Source organism: Microcaecilia unicolor, chromosome 2 (genome assembly GCF_901765095.1).
Source record: "Microcaecilia unicolor chromosome 2, aMicUni1.1, whole genome shotgun sequence".
Classification (NCBI taxonomy): domain Eukaryota; kingdom Metazoa; phylum Chordata; class Amphibia; order Gymnophiona; family Siphonopidae; genus Microcaecilia; species Microcaecilia unicolor.
The window spans coordinates 195,335,489-195,354,368 of NC_044032.1; the positions used below are offsets into that span (position 1 = coordinate 195,335,489).

The 18,880-nt window shown below is 41.4% G+C and overlaps 1 protein-coding gene across 4 annotated transcripts in view; it reads right to left on the minus strand.

The window, feature by feature from the left end:
- The window catches only part of SYK (spleen associated tyrosine kinase), a 240,231-nt gene that overhangs the window by 57,376 nt on the left and 163,975 nt on the right, over nt 1-18,880 (minus strand). For all 4 annotated transcript variants that reach the window (XM_030193604.1, XM_030193603.1, XM_030193605.1 and 1 more), the window contains 2 exons: nt 12,869-12,915; nt 2,129-2,197 (listed from right to left, as the gene is read on the minus strand). In XM_030193604.1, coding sequence (XP_030049464.1) covers nt 2,129-2,197; nt 12,869-12,915 — 116 coding nt within the window. The remainder of the gene's footprint in view (nt 1-2,128; nt 2,198-12,868; nt 12,916-18,880) is intronic.

Below are 18,880 nucleotides of genomic sequence, written 5' to 3' on the forward strand. Positions count from 1 at the left end.
TAAAACTATTATCTAATAGATTTTTATTATCTTTCATGATGTCTTGAAAATTATACTTTGTAACTTTGTTATATAAAACCAAAAAAACTTATTGAAATGAAATATTGGTATCTTTTGCACATTCTTTATATGTAATATTCTTTGTAATTTGTCACTTTTGGTTTTATGACATTCTTTGATGTTGTTTTTATTTGTTTGATTTGCTATGTAAAAATCAATAAAGTCTTTGAACTTAAAAAAAGACAGGTTATTTTAACACAACTTGTGCTATTTTAGTACAGGTTCTCCTTTTATGCGATTAGACGTAGCTACTAATAACCCAGGTTAACAATAAAATAACCCGTCTTAACAGTAGCTCACATTGATAACATCCCCTCTAAATTACATTCAGACTAAGTGTTAGACAACAGAGGGAAGTAGTAAATGGAGTTCATTTCAAGGGGGAATAAAGGTAACATGCATTTGGAGAGCAGATGAGATATCTATGTCAACAAATCAGGAAGAGACTACAGGTAAGATAGGAAATTGCAAGGTAGGAAAACAGTGTAACAAGACAGTGATCGGAGGAGTACTAATATGCATAGAAAGAGGTATAGATCTTTTGGATACCATGGTATATAAATTTGTAAATAAACAAACTCATAGAAAATATGATCATGCTCTCTATTAGGTCTTAGGAAGAACATATCTGGATTATTGTGTTACATTCTCAAGGGAGTACTCAATTGCCCTCCCCTTGTTCCTTCTCACCCAGTACTTCCCTCGCCCTTAATTGTCTTGTCTGTCTGTATTTTTAGATAGTAAGCTCTATTGAGCAGGGACTATCTCTCTGTGTCAAATGTTCAGCGCTGCGTGCGTCTGGTAGCGCTATACAAATGCTAATAATAATAATAACATACAGTGCCACCAGAAAAAGCACATGTACTTGATAGAATTCATACCAGATGAAGCTTTTGTATAACAAAAACATCCAAAAAAAAGGAGTGGCATCACTTAAGGCTTTGCATGTATCTGCTACATTTGATGGTAGGTGGAAAGTTCAAGTGGAGGAGTGGCCTAGTGGTTAGGGTGGTGGACTTTGGTCCTGAGAAACTGAGTTTGATTCCCAGCACAGGCAGCTCCTTGTGACTCTGGGCAAGTCACTTAACCCTCCATCGCCTGCCGCATTGAGCCTGCCATGAGTGGGAAAGCGCGGGGTACAAATGTAACAACAACAAAAAAAAAGTATGTATCTATTATAAAATAAGCCCAGAAAACCTGTAACAATCACAGGTAAATGCAGTCACAGAAATGTGCTCAAGCTGGAGTATATGGATCTACATATTTTACTTAGAACATTCATATATCATGACTACTCATACTCTGCCCAAACTCCCCCACCTACACTCTGATCATGTGAAAGGAGGTTCAAATATTTTCTGTACCTACTTTCCTTTATACCTATGGTAACCCATGAGGAAATGTTATAAAAGTCCCCTTTCAAAGAAAAACTTTATAATTTGCCCCAATAAATGTAAGTGGTGCCATTTACTCATGTGAGTGGTAGATTTTTTAAATCCCTACGTACAAGGTGAGCCAATGCAGGAGACAAGCTCTAAAATGCAAAGTCTTGTCATTGTGAGGTGGCTTTGACAGTCTGCAAAAGTCCCCCCTCAAATTTGCTTGCAAAGCCAAACCTCGACTGATAAGTTATTTGACAGTTATCCATGACTGAAAGCAGGTTGTACACAATAAAATATGGAATACAAAAAATACTTTCACAAACCATCCAAGCAATATGCAGAGAACATACCACTAAATTTCTGCATGCTGCCGTTTCATGTATATGTAGTAGCTTTTCAAAAATCACTACTATACGTGTTTGCTGATTTACACACATAAATCAGCTTTTCACACGTATAAATGGCACCTAATCCTTATAAAATCAGCTATACTATTTTGGACAAAAATTAAAGAAAAGTTGAAAGGAAGCAAACAGCTCGTAAAATTCCCAAGAGTTAGTAGCCAATCACACACTTAGTAAAGCCATGCAAAAACCAAAACAAACCAATAAAATATTAGGTGAGCCAAATGTAGGCAATTCCTACCACTCATTTAAAAACCTGCAAATACTATGCATGTAAGGCACCTTTTTGCTGCCAGGCTTTGGAAAGCTTGAGGATTTGATTCTTGAGAAAAATCCACCTGTTGATAAACTCTAGAAACCATAATATCAAAAAGAAAAAGTCAACGTGCAAGGAAATTAATTGAGGATACCTTGCAATTGTTATGTGCTTTAGACATTTCTTTACTTCTGAAGAGTTTCCATGAGCTACCTGCTTATAACACACGTGGGGTCCTTTAACTAAGCTGCAGTAGAATGTGGCACCCTTACGCAGATTTTTTCAGCACGCTAAGAACATTTTAAGCACAGCGGTGAAATGGCCGATCTTCATGTTTTCAATTAATGGCCATGTTTTAATGTTTAACCATAAAAATACAAGATAAATGCTTTATAATATATATGTAAGCAATGCAGCTAATAATAAGAAACAGGGAGGAAAAAGCCTCAAGAAGCTCCCAGCTATGAGCTGAAAGAGCAGGGCTTCATCATCAATGGCAAAAAAAAAAACCTCCCTGATAACTTTACTTGCAAATAATAAAGTTCAGACAAAAACTCATCAAAAAATGACAGATGGTGAGAATTTTTGGACAACTGGAGGAAAGAGACTATACAGCTAAGTATTTAGAGCCAGTGCATTGTTTCTAGCAAAAAAGATGCCAGTACTTAAATGGCTGGCCACCCTTCAGGGGTGGGAGTGACCCACCCCACAATAGCCAGGCCCCCTGCAACCAGTCACAGGATCTATGGCAAGGCAGAATTGGTGTGTAGAGCCTGAGCTCTTTCATTAAAACTTGGGGACCATGGGTCAATTTTAGCAGACAATGAAAAAGGTGCTGGTAGTCAGTACCCCCTCAAAAAAAACCCTGTTTATAGCTGTCATTTTTTCATGAACTTTTGGACCATCTGCAGCTACTCACTGTAAACTGCCACTCATTCAGAAGGCCTCTTTCCCCCAACATGGGAATAGAGGTCGATTCTATAAAGTGCACCAAAATTTAGGTGCCACAATATAGTGCACTGTGTGAATTCTATAACGGCATTTGGACACCTACCTCCGATATTTAAAACCATTTAATTAGCCAGGAACGGCTCCTGGCTGGTTAAATGGCAATGGCTATTCGGCAATATTCAATGGGAGATAGCCAGTTACCTACCGCTGAATATTGCCAGCTAGCGCTTAGGAGATAACAGGTTATATCACACAATATAACTGGTGATCCGCTAATATTCAGCTCATTGTTGGCTAAGTTTGGTAGCTAAATTAGGCTGCCGAAATAGAAGGCCTATCTTTGGCCAGTTTCAGCTTAACTGGCCAGTGCTGAATATTGGCTTGGCTGGCTAAGTTGAACCGGCCAAAAATAAATCGGATATTCAATGCCGGTCACCGGAAACGGCTCGACATTAAATATCTGGCCTCAGCGCCGACCTCGGTCGGTCCCCTAGAGTAAGTCAGCAATTACATGCTAACATTTAGGTGCACCCCATTATGCCATGACAATAGCAGGCATACATGTGCACACCCAAAATGTAGCACTTTAACACATACATGCAAGTATTCTATAGCCTACGTGCATAAATGTTATGTACGACTAGGTCCCGCCCATGCACCTCTCCCTGTTCACACCCCCTTGCATTTATGTACTATCTCCCAGATTGTATAAAGGTTGCCCAAATTTGGGTGCAGATCCCAGAGGCTTGCAGAAACCAATTAGTCAATTAGGTGCCAGCAATCAATTATTGCAGTTAATTATCACTAATTATGAGTTACATGTGCATCTGTGCTATGCCCTATTCTATAACATGGGTGCCTAAATGTCATAGTGTACAACTCACAAGTGGGAGTGTCCATGGGAGGGGCATGGGTGGGTCAGGGGCATTCCCAGAAATTTGGTGCCATGTTATAGAATACTTGGATTTCTGCACCTACCGCCATCAGTTGATTGCAAGGATTTACACCAAGTTTCAGCAGGGCATAAGTCCTCACGCTCAAAGCTGAGCTTGGAAATTTACTCTAAGCACTATTCTATAAAGACTGTTTATCGCTAAGTGACATTTATAGAATCAGTGCTTTCCCCTGGATTCTATATATGGTGCTTAACATTGTGCATGCAAATTTGGGCATGCGCCCAATTTTGCACGCACAATTTAATTGAATAATGAGCCAATTATCACCAATAACTTAGTGCTAACAATCAATTATTGGCACTAATTGGCAACAATTTAGATTTCCATGCGCATTTTGCTAAGCACTATTCTATAAAGATGAACACGTAAATCTTTTAAAGCCCCTTTTACAAAGCAGCAGCCCGGCAGTACTTCCTACCTCCGGCATGCCGTCATATCTGGCGCTACAAAAATATATTTATTTTTGAAGTGCCAGGGTGTGCCCGGTGGTAATTAGGCAGTGTCGCACGCTGCCCACTTACCACCAGGTTAGCGTGGGAGCCCTTGCCTCCACCTCAGTGGGTGGTGGTAAGGGCTCCCCCCCCCCCCCCGAAATTGCCATGCGGCAAGTGCTTTACTTGCTGCATAGCCATTTCCTGCAGAAAAGAGAGACTGCCCACCTGAGGTAAAATGGGGCCTCGGCACGCATCAAAATACATGCTAAAGCCAGCGCAGGCCCCCTTTTGCTGCAACTTGGTAAAAGGAGTCCTCAGTGAAAAGGGGGCATGGCCATGGAAGGAGTATGGGCAGGTCAGAGGCATTCTCCAAAGATACAAGCACTATGATAGAACTCAAGGTATTTGTGCCTAATTTACGTCTGAGGATTTACACTAGGTTTCAGTTGGTGTAAATCCTTGCACCCAGTGTTGTGTGGGGATTCCAGCACTACGCGCTATTCTATAAATGGCTCCCAACTCAGCGCTCATTTTTTTGTCACCCAAATTTGGGTGCCATTTACAGAATCTGGTGCTTAGCGTGGATCTTAATGTTGCATAACTGTAGGGCCATTTACTGAATCCGGCCTATACAACATGTGGGCTTATATTATAGAATACCACTGAGCACACACTTAGCACCTACATGTATGAATGTTACATTTAGGCGCTAAGGTTATAGAATGAAGGCAATAAAGTAATACCAAAATGTTTACACAAGGACAGCAATATTTAAAAAAACATTCTCTACAGGTAATGCATTGTTTTAACTTAGGAAATAGACATTTGATTATTGCCTATCCTGGACACGGGGTAAAGGTAGTATACATGTTTTGTTGTACAACGTACATTCAGGGTTGTGGAGATATTTCTGGGATGGGGAAAATTGGGGGAGGAAAACATTTAATAATCAGAACTACATGCTGACTGTTTCATTAACACAAAACAAAGAAGAAAAACAATTACCTGCAAAGAATGAAGGCACAACTTTTCCGATGGCAACAGTCAAAGAAAAAGTAAGTTCCTACTTTTTATTTTAATATTGCAGCAAGCCTCTTGAGGTGAGGCGATAGGTGCAGAAATATAACACCAGGCTGATAACATCTCTGTGATATATGCAGAACATCCCAGCACTCTCATAGGGCTGCTACTCTAGAAGGTGCAGCTACCTATTTCCTACAAGCAGTGCTACCACCAATAGCATCAAAGCTAGTTGAAGTGGAGGAGGTACCGTATCAGAAGATAAGGGAACACTAGTGCTTTGAGGCCTGCCATTCTTGGTATCTACAACAGAGTATAAGCCTGCCAGTGGTGAGACTGATGGTAAATAAAGATGATGTTCTTGAGGTGAGCAATTAGGGACACCAAACCTAACTTTATGCCGTTCTTCCTCTGAGAGATAGCAGTATCCCACTCTCTGAAAACCGTGAAGTCTGCACATTGCCTTCTGGTGGCAGTTTCAAGTGATCCCATACCCAGGGCATTCTGTTAGCATGTAGTAGAAGGTGTGACTATTTTTTTCCTCTTCTTCACTCTCTTCATCCATCTCCTCTGCCTCTTTGAAGCCTCCATCTCCTCCATCCATTCCAGCAGTTACTAGATTATCACTGCCTCAGAATATGCCTGCCCACACATACCAGAAGTCATGTCTTCCTCAACAACAGCTACAACTATAGACAATGTTGGTGATGCATATCTGCTAGAAAGAAAGCTGCAGTAACTGAAAAATGTTGCTTCCTTACATCACTGGCATTCAGCCCTCCTGTTCCATTAAACAAACAACAATAGCAGCAGAAGCCACAACAACAACAACAAACAGAAAAGAACCCAAATACAAAACACAAAAACTGTCAAACAAATTTAAAAAAACACACATTTTATTTCATATTCTATTACTTTCTTTCCAGTGGTATAGCCAGACAGCCAATTTTGGGTGGGTCTGAGTCCAAAGTGGGTGGGCACAAAATTTTCTATGCCCAGCCCTACCCCCACCTCAACATATAAATACTTTAGCTAATGAGGATCCCCAAACTCTGTCAGCTGAAGACTTTCTCTGAACATGGCCAGAACTCCCTTTTACCAAGCTTAGAAGGAAGCAGCAGTGTTCCTAAGTCAATAATGCTATAACTCCATGCATGCTTTTTTGTTGGTGGCTCAAGGATGCTGTCGCCAACTGCAGAGCTTCACAGAAGAGAGTTCTGTCCATCTTTAGAGGAGGTTCTCAGCAAGGGTCAGGACTGATGTTAGACATGCAAGGGCCCGAGGTCAAAAAATAAAAAATTAAGGAGGGCCCCATTCCTAATCCCCTGTCCTCCCTGCCTCCCCTCCAATTTCCCCACCTGCCATTACTATCATACTGAATCCAATTAAGTCAATAGGAAGTGAATCTCAAGCAGGGGAAACAAAACTATAACTAAACCATCCCAATGCTATTAGAAAATAAACTTCATCTATATAAACATTTTGAATACAATCATCTACATGGGATGGTTCTGTTGTTACTATCTCACTGACAGATCCTCACCAAATGCAGATCATAAATTAGAAATAAAAATATTTAGACAAAAAACAGAAATACATTTACTTTTCTACTGAACACATACAAAGACATTCGCTATGCACATATCCCAAAGCAAACATATTCCATTTAAAATATTCAAAATAAAATGCTTTCTTCTGCCTTTGTTGTCTGGACATTTTATTTTTCATCATGTTGGTTCCAGTTTTCTTTTCTGCTTTCCTGTTTGTCTGCTAATTTTCTTTCAAGCAACTGCTGTCCATTTATCTTTTATCCTCTCTCCTGTCTATTTCCTCACTATACCTGCCTCTGTCTCTGATCATTCCTTTTTAGCTCTTTCCTCTCTTTTATTTTCTGCCTGTCAACTCAAATTTCACCCTCTTTCTCACCCTTTTTACTTTTACTACTACTTATCATTTCTATAGTGCTACTAGACGTACCCAGCGCTGTACACTTGAACATGAAGAGACAGTCCCTGCTCAACTGAGCTTACAATCTAATTAGAACAGACAAACAGGACAAACAAGAGATAAGGGAATATTAAAGTGAGGATGATAAAATAAGGGTTCTGAACAAGTGAACAAGAGTTAGGAGTTAAAAGCAGCATCAAAAAGGTGAGCTTTTAGCTTAGATTTGCAGACGGCCAGAGATGGAGCTTGACGTACCAGCTCAGGAAGTCTATTCCAGGCATAAGGTGCAGCAAGATAAAAGGAATGGAGTCTGGAGTTAGCAGTGGAGGAGAAGGATGTAGATAAGAGAGATTTACCCAGCGAACAGAGTTCCTGGGGAGGAATGTAGGGAGAGATGAGAGTGGAGAGGTACTGAGGAGCTGCAGAGTGAATGCTCTCATAGGTCAATAAGAGGAGTTTGAACTGTATGCGGAAATGGATAGGAAGCCAGTGAAGTGACTTGAGGAGAGGGCTAATATGAGCATAACGACACTGGCGGAATATTAGTCGTGCGGCAGAATTTTGAACAGATTGAAAAGGAGAGAGATGGCTAAGTGGGAGACCTGTGAGAAGCAAGTTGCAATTGTCTAAGCGAGAGGTGATAAGGGTGTGGATGAGGGTTCTGGTAGTGTGCTCAGAAAGGAAAGGGTGAATTTTGGTGATATTATAGAGAAAGAAACTTTTCAGCTACCTATCAAATTTTCATTTTATTCTCTCATCCACTAGCTGTCACATTCCCTATCTCACTCTTTCCTCACCTCTCCATTCCAATTACCATATTTCTACCCTCTGTAAACACTATCCTCTGATTCATTTCCTTGCCATTCCCCTAATCCCCCTCCTGGCCTCTCCCACATGGTTCCACCATTCCAATCATCTTCCTCCCTCCACCCTTCTAGCCCAGCATCTACTACCTTTTTATTTCCTCCCCATCCTCATAGCCTCTGATCTTCCTGCTCTTCTCTCTTCTCTTCTGCGCGCTCTCTCTCATGGTTTAGAATTTCTCCCTCTCGTCCCTCACTCCCATTGTCTGGCATCTCTCTATCACTCCCTTCTGCTCCTGGATCAAAAATCTCCCTCTTTCTCTCCTCTCTACCTCCTGTGCATCTCTCTCCCTTCCTCTCATCCCCCACCTTGTCCAACATCTCTCCCTTTCTCCTATTGTCCACCATCTCTCTCTCTCTCCCTTGTGCCCTGGGTCCAACATCTCTCCCTTCCTCCCCTCCACCACCATGCCCAATATTTCTCCCTCTCTCCCCCATGCACCATTTCTCCTTCCTCTTCACCCCTATGTCCAACATTTCTCCCTCTCTCCCCCATGCACCATCTCTCCTTCCTCTCCACCCCTATGCTCAACATTTCTCCCTCTTGCCCTTCTCCCCTCTCTATTAAGTATCTCTCCCTATCTTTCTCCTTTGTTGGATCTCTCCCTTTTTCCCTGCTACCCCATATCCAACAATTCTCCCTCTCTCACCTCCCTGTCCCCCTGTGCAGAATCTCTCCTTCATTCTTTCCCTCAACCCCCCCCCCACCCCCACAACTCTCCCTGTCACTTCAATAGGTTCCCGGCAGTAGCAAAAAGCAATTCCCACATGCTACCTGCTGCTAACCTGAAAGCCTCCCCTCTGTCGCATCCTGCCCAGGCAGAAAAACAGAAAGTTGCAACAGAAGGTGGGATATGGCAGATGGGAGGCTTCTGGATTAGCAGCAGGCAGTGTGTGGGAATCACTGCCTCTGCTAGGACCCACTGAAGAGAGCGACGCAGGACCGCAGGAGCCCAGTCTGTTCCCTCCATGGCGCTCTGTCAAGGTGCACCCATTGCTCTCTTTTCTTTGGTCTCTATAAAACTTACAAATACTTCCTACAAAGAGGCCATTTTCTTCTGTCCCTGACAAAGCCAATGGGAACCTTTCTGGCTCACTAAAAATTGATTAGTTACATTGATTCTGAAGTCTAGTTGATATGGTTGGAACTGAATAGATTTTGTTGGATTTTTTTTGTATCTCATGAATAATCATCAAAACATGTATTGAAAAGCTGGCACATCTTTTATTGATGCAGGAGTACTAAGCCCTATATACTCGTACCAGGAAATGATTGGAACAATATTAGGTGAAGAGGTATTGGTATTTCCTCTTCCATCTTTTTAACCCTATCAGCTTAGAGCAAGGGTTCTCAAACTAGACCTTGGGACACACCTAGCCAGTCAGGTTTTCAGGAGACCCATAATGAATATGCATGATATTGATCTGCATAGAATGGAGGTAAGGCATGCAAATTTATGTTATGCATATTCATTATGGAGATCAAGAAAACCTGACTGGCTAGGTGTGTCCCGAGGACTGGATTGAGAAACTGGCTTAGATGGAACATTGCTCACATGATCATCTACTAACTCAATACTTTGATTTGCACTCATTGCTTCTTGTTTCCCCATTTATCTTGAGAACTACAAGAAATAGGTCTTTTGCACAGTAGCTCAAAAGACAAACATTTTATTCTGTCTCCTAAAATGATATGAAACTCCCACTTCTCCAGTTAACTGTATTTGTTTGAATATAATTGGAGCAGTGTATTATGCAAAAGTTCAGTAGCTAGGGGTATACATGGAAAATGTATTTTATTCATTTTTAGATTGTTTTAAGAAGCATTGGCTTTCTGGATATTTTATGGTTCATTTTAGAAATTATATTTAAAAATTGCCAAATGCATGCAAACATTTTTAATGCTAACAAGTCAGTGTTATACACACACTAATGCTAAGGTTTTATCTGTTTAGTCAATGCAGTGTGCATTAAAGAGGGAATGGATCCAAATTCCAAGTGTGAAGGGAAAGAATATACAAGTAAAGTTTATATTATCTTTCACCAGGACAGAACAAACACACGGATGAAGAAATATTGAAAGAAATTAGGAAAGCTGGCAAATTGGGCAACATTATAATAGTGGGTGATTTCAATTACTCCAGTATTGACTGGATCAATGCTACATCAATGCTACATCAGGGAGTGCTAGGGAGGTAAAATTCTTAGATGTAATTAATGACTGCTTCTTGGAACAACTGGTTCAAGAACCAACAAGAGAGGGAGCTATTTTAGATCTAGTCCTTAGTGGAATACAAGGCATGGTATGAGAGGTAATGGTGTTGGATCCACTGGAAACAGTGATCATAACATGATCAAATTTAGGCTGATATCTGGAGTGAAGTTAATAAATAAATCTACTGTAGCAAAATGAGGAAAATGGTTAAAAAGAAGCTAAAAGGGTCAGCTAAAAAGGTTAGGCCTTTAAATCAGTTGTGGACATTGTTTAAAAATATCATCATGGAAGCCCAGACCAGATGTATCCCACGTATTAAGAAAGTTGGAAATAAAAGCAATCGACAGCCAATGTAGTTAAAAGGTGAAGTGAAGGAGGCTATTGAAGCCGAAAGAACAGTCTTCAAAAATGGAAAAAGGATCCGAATGAAGGAAATAAGAATTCAACATAAGCACTGTCAAGCTAGATGCAAAGCATTGATCAAGAAGGCTAAAAAAAAGAATATTAAGAAAACTTGCCGTGGACACCTTTTTGAGATTCATCAGAAGCAGAAAGCCTATGAGGGAATCTATGGGACTGTTAAATCATGAAGGAAAAAAAGGGGCACTCAGAGAGGACAAGGCCATAGTGGAGAGATTGAATCAATTATTTGCTTCAGTCTTTATGGAAAAGATGTAAGATCTACCTGTACAGGAAATGGTTTTCAAGGCTGACAATGCAAAGGAACCAAAAGAAATTTCTGTGAACTCGGACCAGATGATATACACCACAGGGTACTGAAAGAACTCAAACATGAAATTGCTGATCTGTTAGTAATCTGTAACCTGTCATTAAAATCAACCATAGTACCTGAAGATTAGAGGGTGGCCAAGGTAATGCCGATTTTTAAAAAGGTATCTAGGGGTGAACCAGGAAATTACAGACCAGTAAGCATGACTACAGCACTGGGGAAAATAGTGGAAACTAATAAAAAGACTAAAATTATGGAACATGTGGACAAACATGGTTTAATGGGACAGAGTCACCAAGGGGTCAGCCAATGAAAGTCTTGCCTCACCAATTTGCTTCAGTTCTTTGAAGGTGTAAATAAACATGTGGATAATTGTGAGTCGGTTGATGTAGTGTATCTAGATTTTCAGAAAGCTTTTGACAAAGTTCCCCATGAAAGACCCCCAAGAACATTATACAGTCATGGGATAGGAGGCAATGTCCCTCTGTGGATTAAGAATTGGTTATTAGACAGAAAATAGAGGGTAAGGTTAAATGGCCATTTTTCTCAATGGAGGAGGATGAATAGTGGAGTGCCACATGGATCAGTACTGGGATTGGTGCTGTTTAACCTATTTATAAATGATATGAAAAACAGAACGAGTGAAATGATTACATTTGCACATGACACAAAACTATTCAAAGTTGTAAAAACACATGCGGATTGTGAAAAATTGCAGGAAGACCTTAGGAAACTGGAAGACTGGACATCCAAATGGCAGATGAAATTTAATTTGGACAAATGCAAAGTATGCACATTGGGAAGAATAATCCGAATCATAGTTACCTAATGCTGGGGTCCACTTTAGGAATCAGCACTCAAGAAAAAAATCTAGTTATCATTGAAGACAATACACTGAAATCTTCTACCCAGTGTGTACGGTGGTCATAAAAGCCAACAGGATGCTAGGAATTATTAGGAAAGGGATACAAAATAAGACCAAGAATATTATAATACCAAGGTCAAAGTTCCAAAGTCAAAAGCAAGCATAGAGGATGCCACAAAACACAACCAGCCAACGGGATGAAGTCAGAGTTTTTTATTCAAAGCATTATAGTTCAATTTGACTTTTTCAGTGCTTTTGACCTAGTAGATCACGGTGTTCTGATTTTGCTCCTTGATTCATTAGGGATTCAGGGTCCAGTATTATCATAAATGGTTAAGATGCAAGGTGAACTTTCTTACCCTTGGGCACTCAAATTGAAAGTCTCATATGGAATTTCCTACTTTTTAACTCTCTCTATCATGACTCTATCTGTTTTGGAACACAGGTAATTAATATTCCATGTGGTTTCACTCACTGTGAAAGGGCAAAATCCCCAGTGATTCTGTCCTCACAGAAAAACAACTAATCACCCAGAGGAAAAGCTTTGAAAATTGGCTTCCCCATAATACAAGGCCTAATGGATAGGCAGATTTTTATTTCTCATTGAAAAACAAACCTAAGTACATAGGTTAAATTGGTGTCTCAACTCATTTGAATTCCTAACACACATATACTGCAATAAAAGTTGTTGTGAATAAACCAGTCTTTTAGTTATTTAATGAAAAGCCATAATGAAGACTGAGACAACATTTTTGTTTCTTTAGAAGCAAAATAGAGCCACTTACAGGATGGTGTGCAGGAGGTTCAGGGCGTGGGCCAAAGTCAACGTGGCCTACAGTACAAGAGAAACAATAAAAAGCATTATAGAAGCAGGAAACATCAGAAAAATATTGGCAACAATTTATAAAAAGAGATTGGAGCAGTCAAAAAGAGCAGAAGGAACCTTCAAGAGTGGGGGCATCACACCAGTACTTAAGACCCTATGACCCATGTTTTGACGAAATCGCCTGTTTCAGGGGTCTAGTAACAGTCTCAGACTTCAAAGGTCTGAATTGCTATGAACTGGCAAAATTCAGACCTGTACAGGAAGCCATTTTGGAACTATACTTTGTTCCCATGCAGTTGTTGGCATCTCTGATTATCGAGGTTTTGCAATATTGTATCTTTCCATTGATTGATACATTTGAAGTTCAAGACTGTAAATAGACCCCTGAAGTAGGTGGTTTCACCAAAACACAGACTGTAGGGGACTGGTGAATGAGGATGCTGTGGATCTCCTACTGGGAGGGAGGTATCTTCAGAGTAAAACTTGTTTGCGCCTCGCATTTAAGACCCAGGCCCTATCTAGAGGTTGAAAGAACTACCTCATCCTCCTACTTAATGTATCATGCTTAAAGAACCAGACCTCGAGTGCATGGTCCAGGACATCCTTGTTTCCAGGCGTATCTAGCCCAGCCTTACCTGCCTCGTCTCCAGCCCAGCCTTGCCTATCTTTTCTCCAGCTCAGCCTAGCCTGCCTTGCCTGTCTCCAGTCCAGCCTCATTTCCTAGTCTTGTCTTCAGCTCCAGTCAAGCCTTCAGTCCCAGCTGTGTCTTGTCTACAGTTCCTGCTGAGCCTAATGCCTAGTTCAGTGGTTCCAAAACCTGAAGGCACTCCAGACAGTCAGGTTTTCAGGATATCCACAATGAATATTCATGAGAGAGATTTGCATGCACTGCCTTCACTGCATGCAAATTTCTCTCTTGAATATTCATTGTGGATATCCTTAAAACCTGACTGGCTGGGATGCCTCCAGGACCAGGTTTAGGAACCACTGGCCTAGTCCTATCTGTCCTGTGCCTAGCCTAAGTGACTTGCCTGCTGTCAGTCAGTGCCTGGCTAACCCTCAGTTGACTAGGCTGTGCCAACTCAGCTGCGGCCCAAGGGCTCACCTTTCCTGAATCATGACAAGCACCCCAATGATGCTTGGAGAACTCTGCATCCATTATGTCATCAAAATTCTTTGTTTTCTCAGTGCCTAAAACTACATGCATCTATTTACACCAATAAAAATGTGGTGTAAATCCCAGAGCGTAGATTTACACGCACTGGGCCATATTCCATAAATACACTCATAAATTTCAGAAAGTCCACAAAATGCCCATTTCCCTGCCTATAACCACACCACTTTTTCCTTGCGCACATTAGTTCAGCACACTTTGTTACAGAATACGCTTAGTGAATTGTGCATGCAAATTTTTATCAGTGCCAATTAGTGCTCATTATTGCTTGTTAAGAGCTGTTATCAACGGTGATTAACTTTTTAAGCCAATTAAGTTATGTGCATTGTTATAGTATACACTTGGATTTTGGCATGGACCTCTAGGTGCGCTATATAGAATCCCAGGGACAGCGGGTATATTCTATAAAAAATGCACATAGATTTTAGAAACGCCTACGCCCCACCCATGGCCATGTCCCCTTTTCAACTATGTGACTTAGAATTGATACGCACCACGTTAGAGAATATACTTAGTGAGTTGTGAGTGTAAATCTTAATGCCAATTAGTGCTGATAACTGCTTGCTAACATCCAACTGACAGCGCTGATTAGCTAGTTAACCAAGCTACTTGCATTATTCTAGAATATGCTTCAATTTTCACATGAACAAACAAAGCAAACACTGGGCCTTCAGGACTGAGAAAAATGTAGTCCTTTATTTATGATGAAGACCCAATTTTCACATGAACATTAAGGTGTAATATATAGAATTTGGGGGGGGGATGCACTTAAAGTTAGGCACAGTTTGTAGAATAGCACTTATGCACAGGAATCATGCCTAACTTTAGGTACAGCCATTTGCACCAACTAAAACATAGTACAAATAACTGTGTGCAAATTTAGGAACAGATGCCCTTATTCTATAACTATGTGTGTAATTTAAAGGAATGCCCATGACCTGCCCATTTCCACACATCCTTTTTTGACTTGCACTTAAAATTTATGCATGGATCCTGTACCTAAATGATTTAATTAAATCTAATTAGTGCCAATAATTGCTTATTAAGAAGACAATTATTGGGACTTATTAGCTTGTAATTCAATTAAATTATGCAATTTTAGTGACTTTTATAGAATTAGGGGGTTCATGTCTTTTAAATAGGAGGTTGTAAGAACTCCTGTTAATTAATTGAAGGTACCATATACTAATTGGAATATTAGTGTATGACCTGCAAAAAAGGAAAGAAAGAAAAAGCTCTGAAAATGTGTCATTAAATCTGGGCTTAGCCTATGGAAAAGCCCCCTGTTGGAATATGCTAAGCCTTGACTTTACTACATCATAGTAAAAGGGCTCCTAAGTGCTTTTTGGAACTTGGCGTAATATATCTATCTATCTGGATAGAGAAAAGAGTGTTACCTCACACATTAAATAATTCTGATCTAACATTACACAAGGCATCATATTGCCTCAATATATTATTTTGAATATTAGTTGACATTGAATTCAGAAGTATCTTTAAAAATCAGCTACAAGTTTAATCTATGGAAGGGCTGCATGTTTTTATATTCTGATTTTTTTTTGTATTCTGATTTCTCAACTTTACATCTTTCCAGAGATTGGAAAACATTTTTTGGAGAGTATATTTTTCACTGTTACAGAGGGATCTCCTTGAAAAAGCTTATGCAAAACATGGTCCATATCAGGGACCATGAATGATGATTATGCATTGGAGATCAAACACTATTTCAGGGCACATAAGTACTTATGAAACCTGTCAATACAAGTAGCAAAATTGCTCACATGCAATCACAGAAGCTTTTGCACATTTTGTTTAGTACTTTGAGAAAAGAAAGAGAAAATTTATAGTTTTCACTATTGTTGTGTGCAATGATTACAATTGTTAAGGCAGTATGTCCATGATATCCCTGATGCCAAGACAGTGTCTCAAGATATATGCGAACATATATTATTCTTTAAAAAAATGTTTGAGTGGTATTTACATTTGTTGACACTATATTACTGTAGGGTATATGCTCATTTTCTTCAATCATTAAAAAAATTATCCCTAGTCTATTGGTTGATTGGGGACAATATTCAGATTGCAAGAAGCAGCCCGGCTAACTCCTGAGGTTGGCAATAAGGCTGCATATTCAATGCCAGGTCATTTCTGGTGACCAACATAGAATGTCCGGTTTATAATTGGCTGATTTAAACTTAACCGGCCAAGCTAATATTTAACACTGGCTGACTAAGTTTATAGAGTCCAAAATAGGTCTGCTATTTGGGTAGCCCGATTTGGCTGCCAAACGTAGCCAGCAATGTGCTGAATATTCATGGATAGCCATTTATACTGCACAATATAACCAGTTAGCTGCTAAGGACCAGATTCTATATACAGCGCTTAACAAATCCATGCGGTAATCATTTCCACCAAAGCATATTCTGTAAGCGGTGCCTAGATTTAGGCACAGTATATAGTATACACTTAGTTGATATCCCAGTGCCTAAAACTATGCACCTCCATTTACACCCACGAAAATGTGGCGTAAGCCCCTGCACACAGGTTTACGCACACTGGCCAATATTCTATAACTATGAGCATAAATTTTGGAATGCCCATGAAATGTCCATTTTTCTGCCCTTAGCCACACCCCTTTTGAACTGCACGCATTAGAATTTAGGCACAGTTCATTACAGAACACACTCAGCAAGTTGCGCATTAGAATTTACATAGTAACATAGTAATATAGTAGATGACGGCAGAAAAAGACCTGCATGGTCCATCCAGTCTGCCCAACAAGATAAACTCATATGTGTATACTGTCAGGTTCTGTCAGGTTCTGAGCCCGCGGGACCGGGCTCTGGAGCAAACGTGAGCCCTTGGGCTGCTGACGAGGAGCGACAGCAGCAGGCAAAACCCACCAACCAACACTGGGTAAGCACAACGGCAGGGACTGCAGGCACTGCCCAGCGAACCGGAACACCTGGACTGGAATCCCCCGGACTGGAGGACACAGGACTGGAACACTGGACTGGAGCACACCAGACTGGAACACACACCGGACCGGAACACACTGGACTGGAACCCGGACTGGACCTAGGCTTCACCTACACTTGACTGCCTTCCTCCTCGGGTTGAGCCCTCAGGTTCTGGCAGCCGGTAGGACTTACAGGAACCGCAGGAATGAAGGTCCAGGAGTGCCCCCTGGCCCCTAGGCGATGGCAAGGCAGACAGGCAGGGAATGTCCGGGTTCTGGCAATAGGTAGGTTCAAAGCAATGGTCACAGAAGGGCTGGAAACCCACAGAGCAAGAACACAGAAGGGCAGGGAACCTACAGAGCAATAAACACAGAAGGGCTGGAAACCCACAAGCGATAAACACAGAAGGGCTGAAAACCCACAGCGCAATAAACACAGAAGGGCAGGGAACCTACAGAGCAATAAACACAGAAGGGCTGGAAACCCACAAGCGATAAACACAGAAGGGCTGAAAACCCACAGAAGGGTAGGAGACCCACAGAGCAAATAACACAGAAGGGTAGGAAGCCCACAGAACAATAAACACAGAAGGGCAGGAAGCCCACAGAACAATAAACACAGAAGGGCTGAAAACCCACAGCGCAATAAATACAGAAGGGCTGGAAACCCACAAAGCGATAACCACAGAAGGGCTGAACACCCACAGCGCAATAAACACAGAAGGGCAGGGAACCTACAGAGCAATAAACACAGAAGGGCTGGAAACCCACAAGCGATAAACACAGAAGGGCTGAAAACCCACAGAAGGGTAGGAGACCCACAGAGCAAATAACACAGAAGGACAGGAAGCCCACAGAACAATAAACACAGAAGAGCAGGAAGCCCACAGAACAATAAACACAGAAGGGCTGAAAACCCACAGAGCAAAAGACAAGGAAAGCAAACGGTGCTAACAGCACCCTAACCTCGGGACCTAAAGCACTGCGGAGGGAATGGCAATGCAAAGGCCAGGACTGTAGTCTTCAGGTGACTAATAAAGCCCATCAAGACCAGAGCCACAGCTGCAGCAATCACCTTGTAACCAAACAGAGGCTTGACACACAAAGCAGTCATTCCATAGGAAGGAACAGCGGGAGCCATCTTGGAAACTGGCAAGGAGGAAGAGGCGGCAGCCATCTTGGAAGAGGCATAGCCCACACAGGTGAGGTTCAGTAGGGCAATCAGCACACAGAGCCAGAGAGAAACTAAGACAGAGACAGACACAGAGACAAGCAGAAGCCAGCACAGCCACTGACTCCCAGAAACAGGGTAAGTATGAGGGTGGTCACGGCCACAAACGTGACATATACCTTACCTTGATTTGTACCTGCCTTTTTCAGGGCACAGACCGTACAAGTCTGCCCAGCAGTATTTCCTGCCTCCCAACCACCAGTCCCGCCTCCCATCACCGGCTCTGGCACAGACCGTATAAGTCTGCCCTCCACTATCCTCGCCTCCCAACCACCAACCTCTCTTTCCCCACCTGCTCCGCCACCCAATTTCGGCTAAGCTTCTGAGGATCAATTCCTACTGCACAGGATTCCTTTATGCATATCCCACGCATGTTTGAATTCCGTTACCGTTTTCATCTCCACCACCTCCCGCGGGAGGGCATTCCAAGCATCCACCACCCTCTCCATGAAAAAATACTTCCTGACATCTTTTTTGAGTCTGCCCCCCTTCAATCTAATTTCATGTCCTCTTGTTCTACCGCCTTCCCATCTCCGGAAAAGATTTTTTTGCGGATTAATACCTTTCAAGTATTTGAACGTCTGTATCATATCACCCCTGTTCCTCC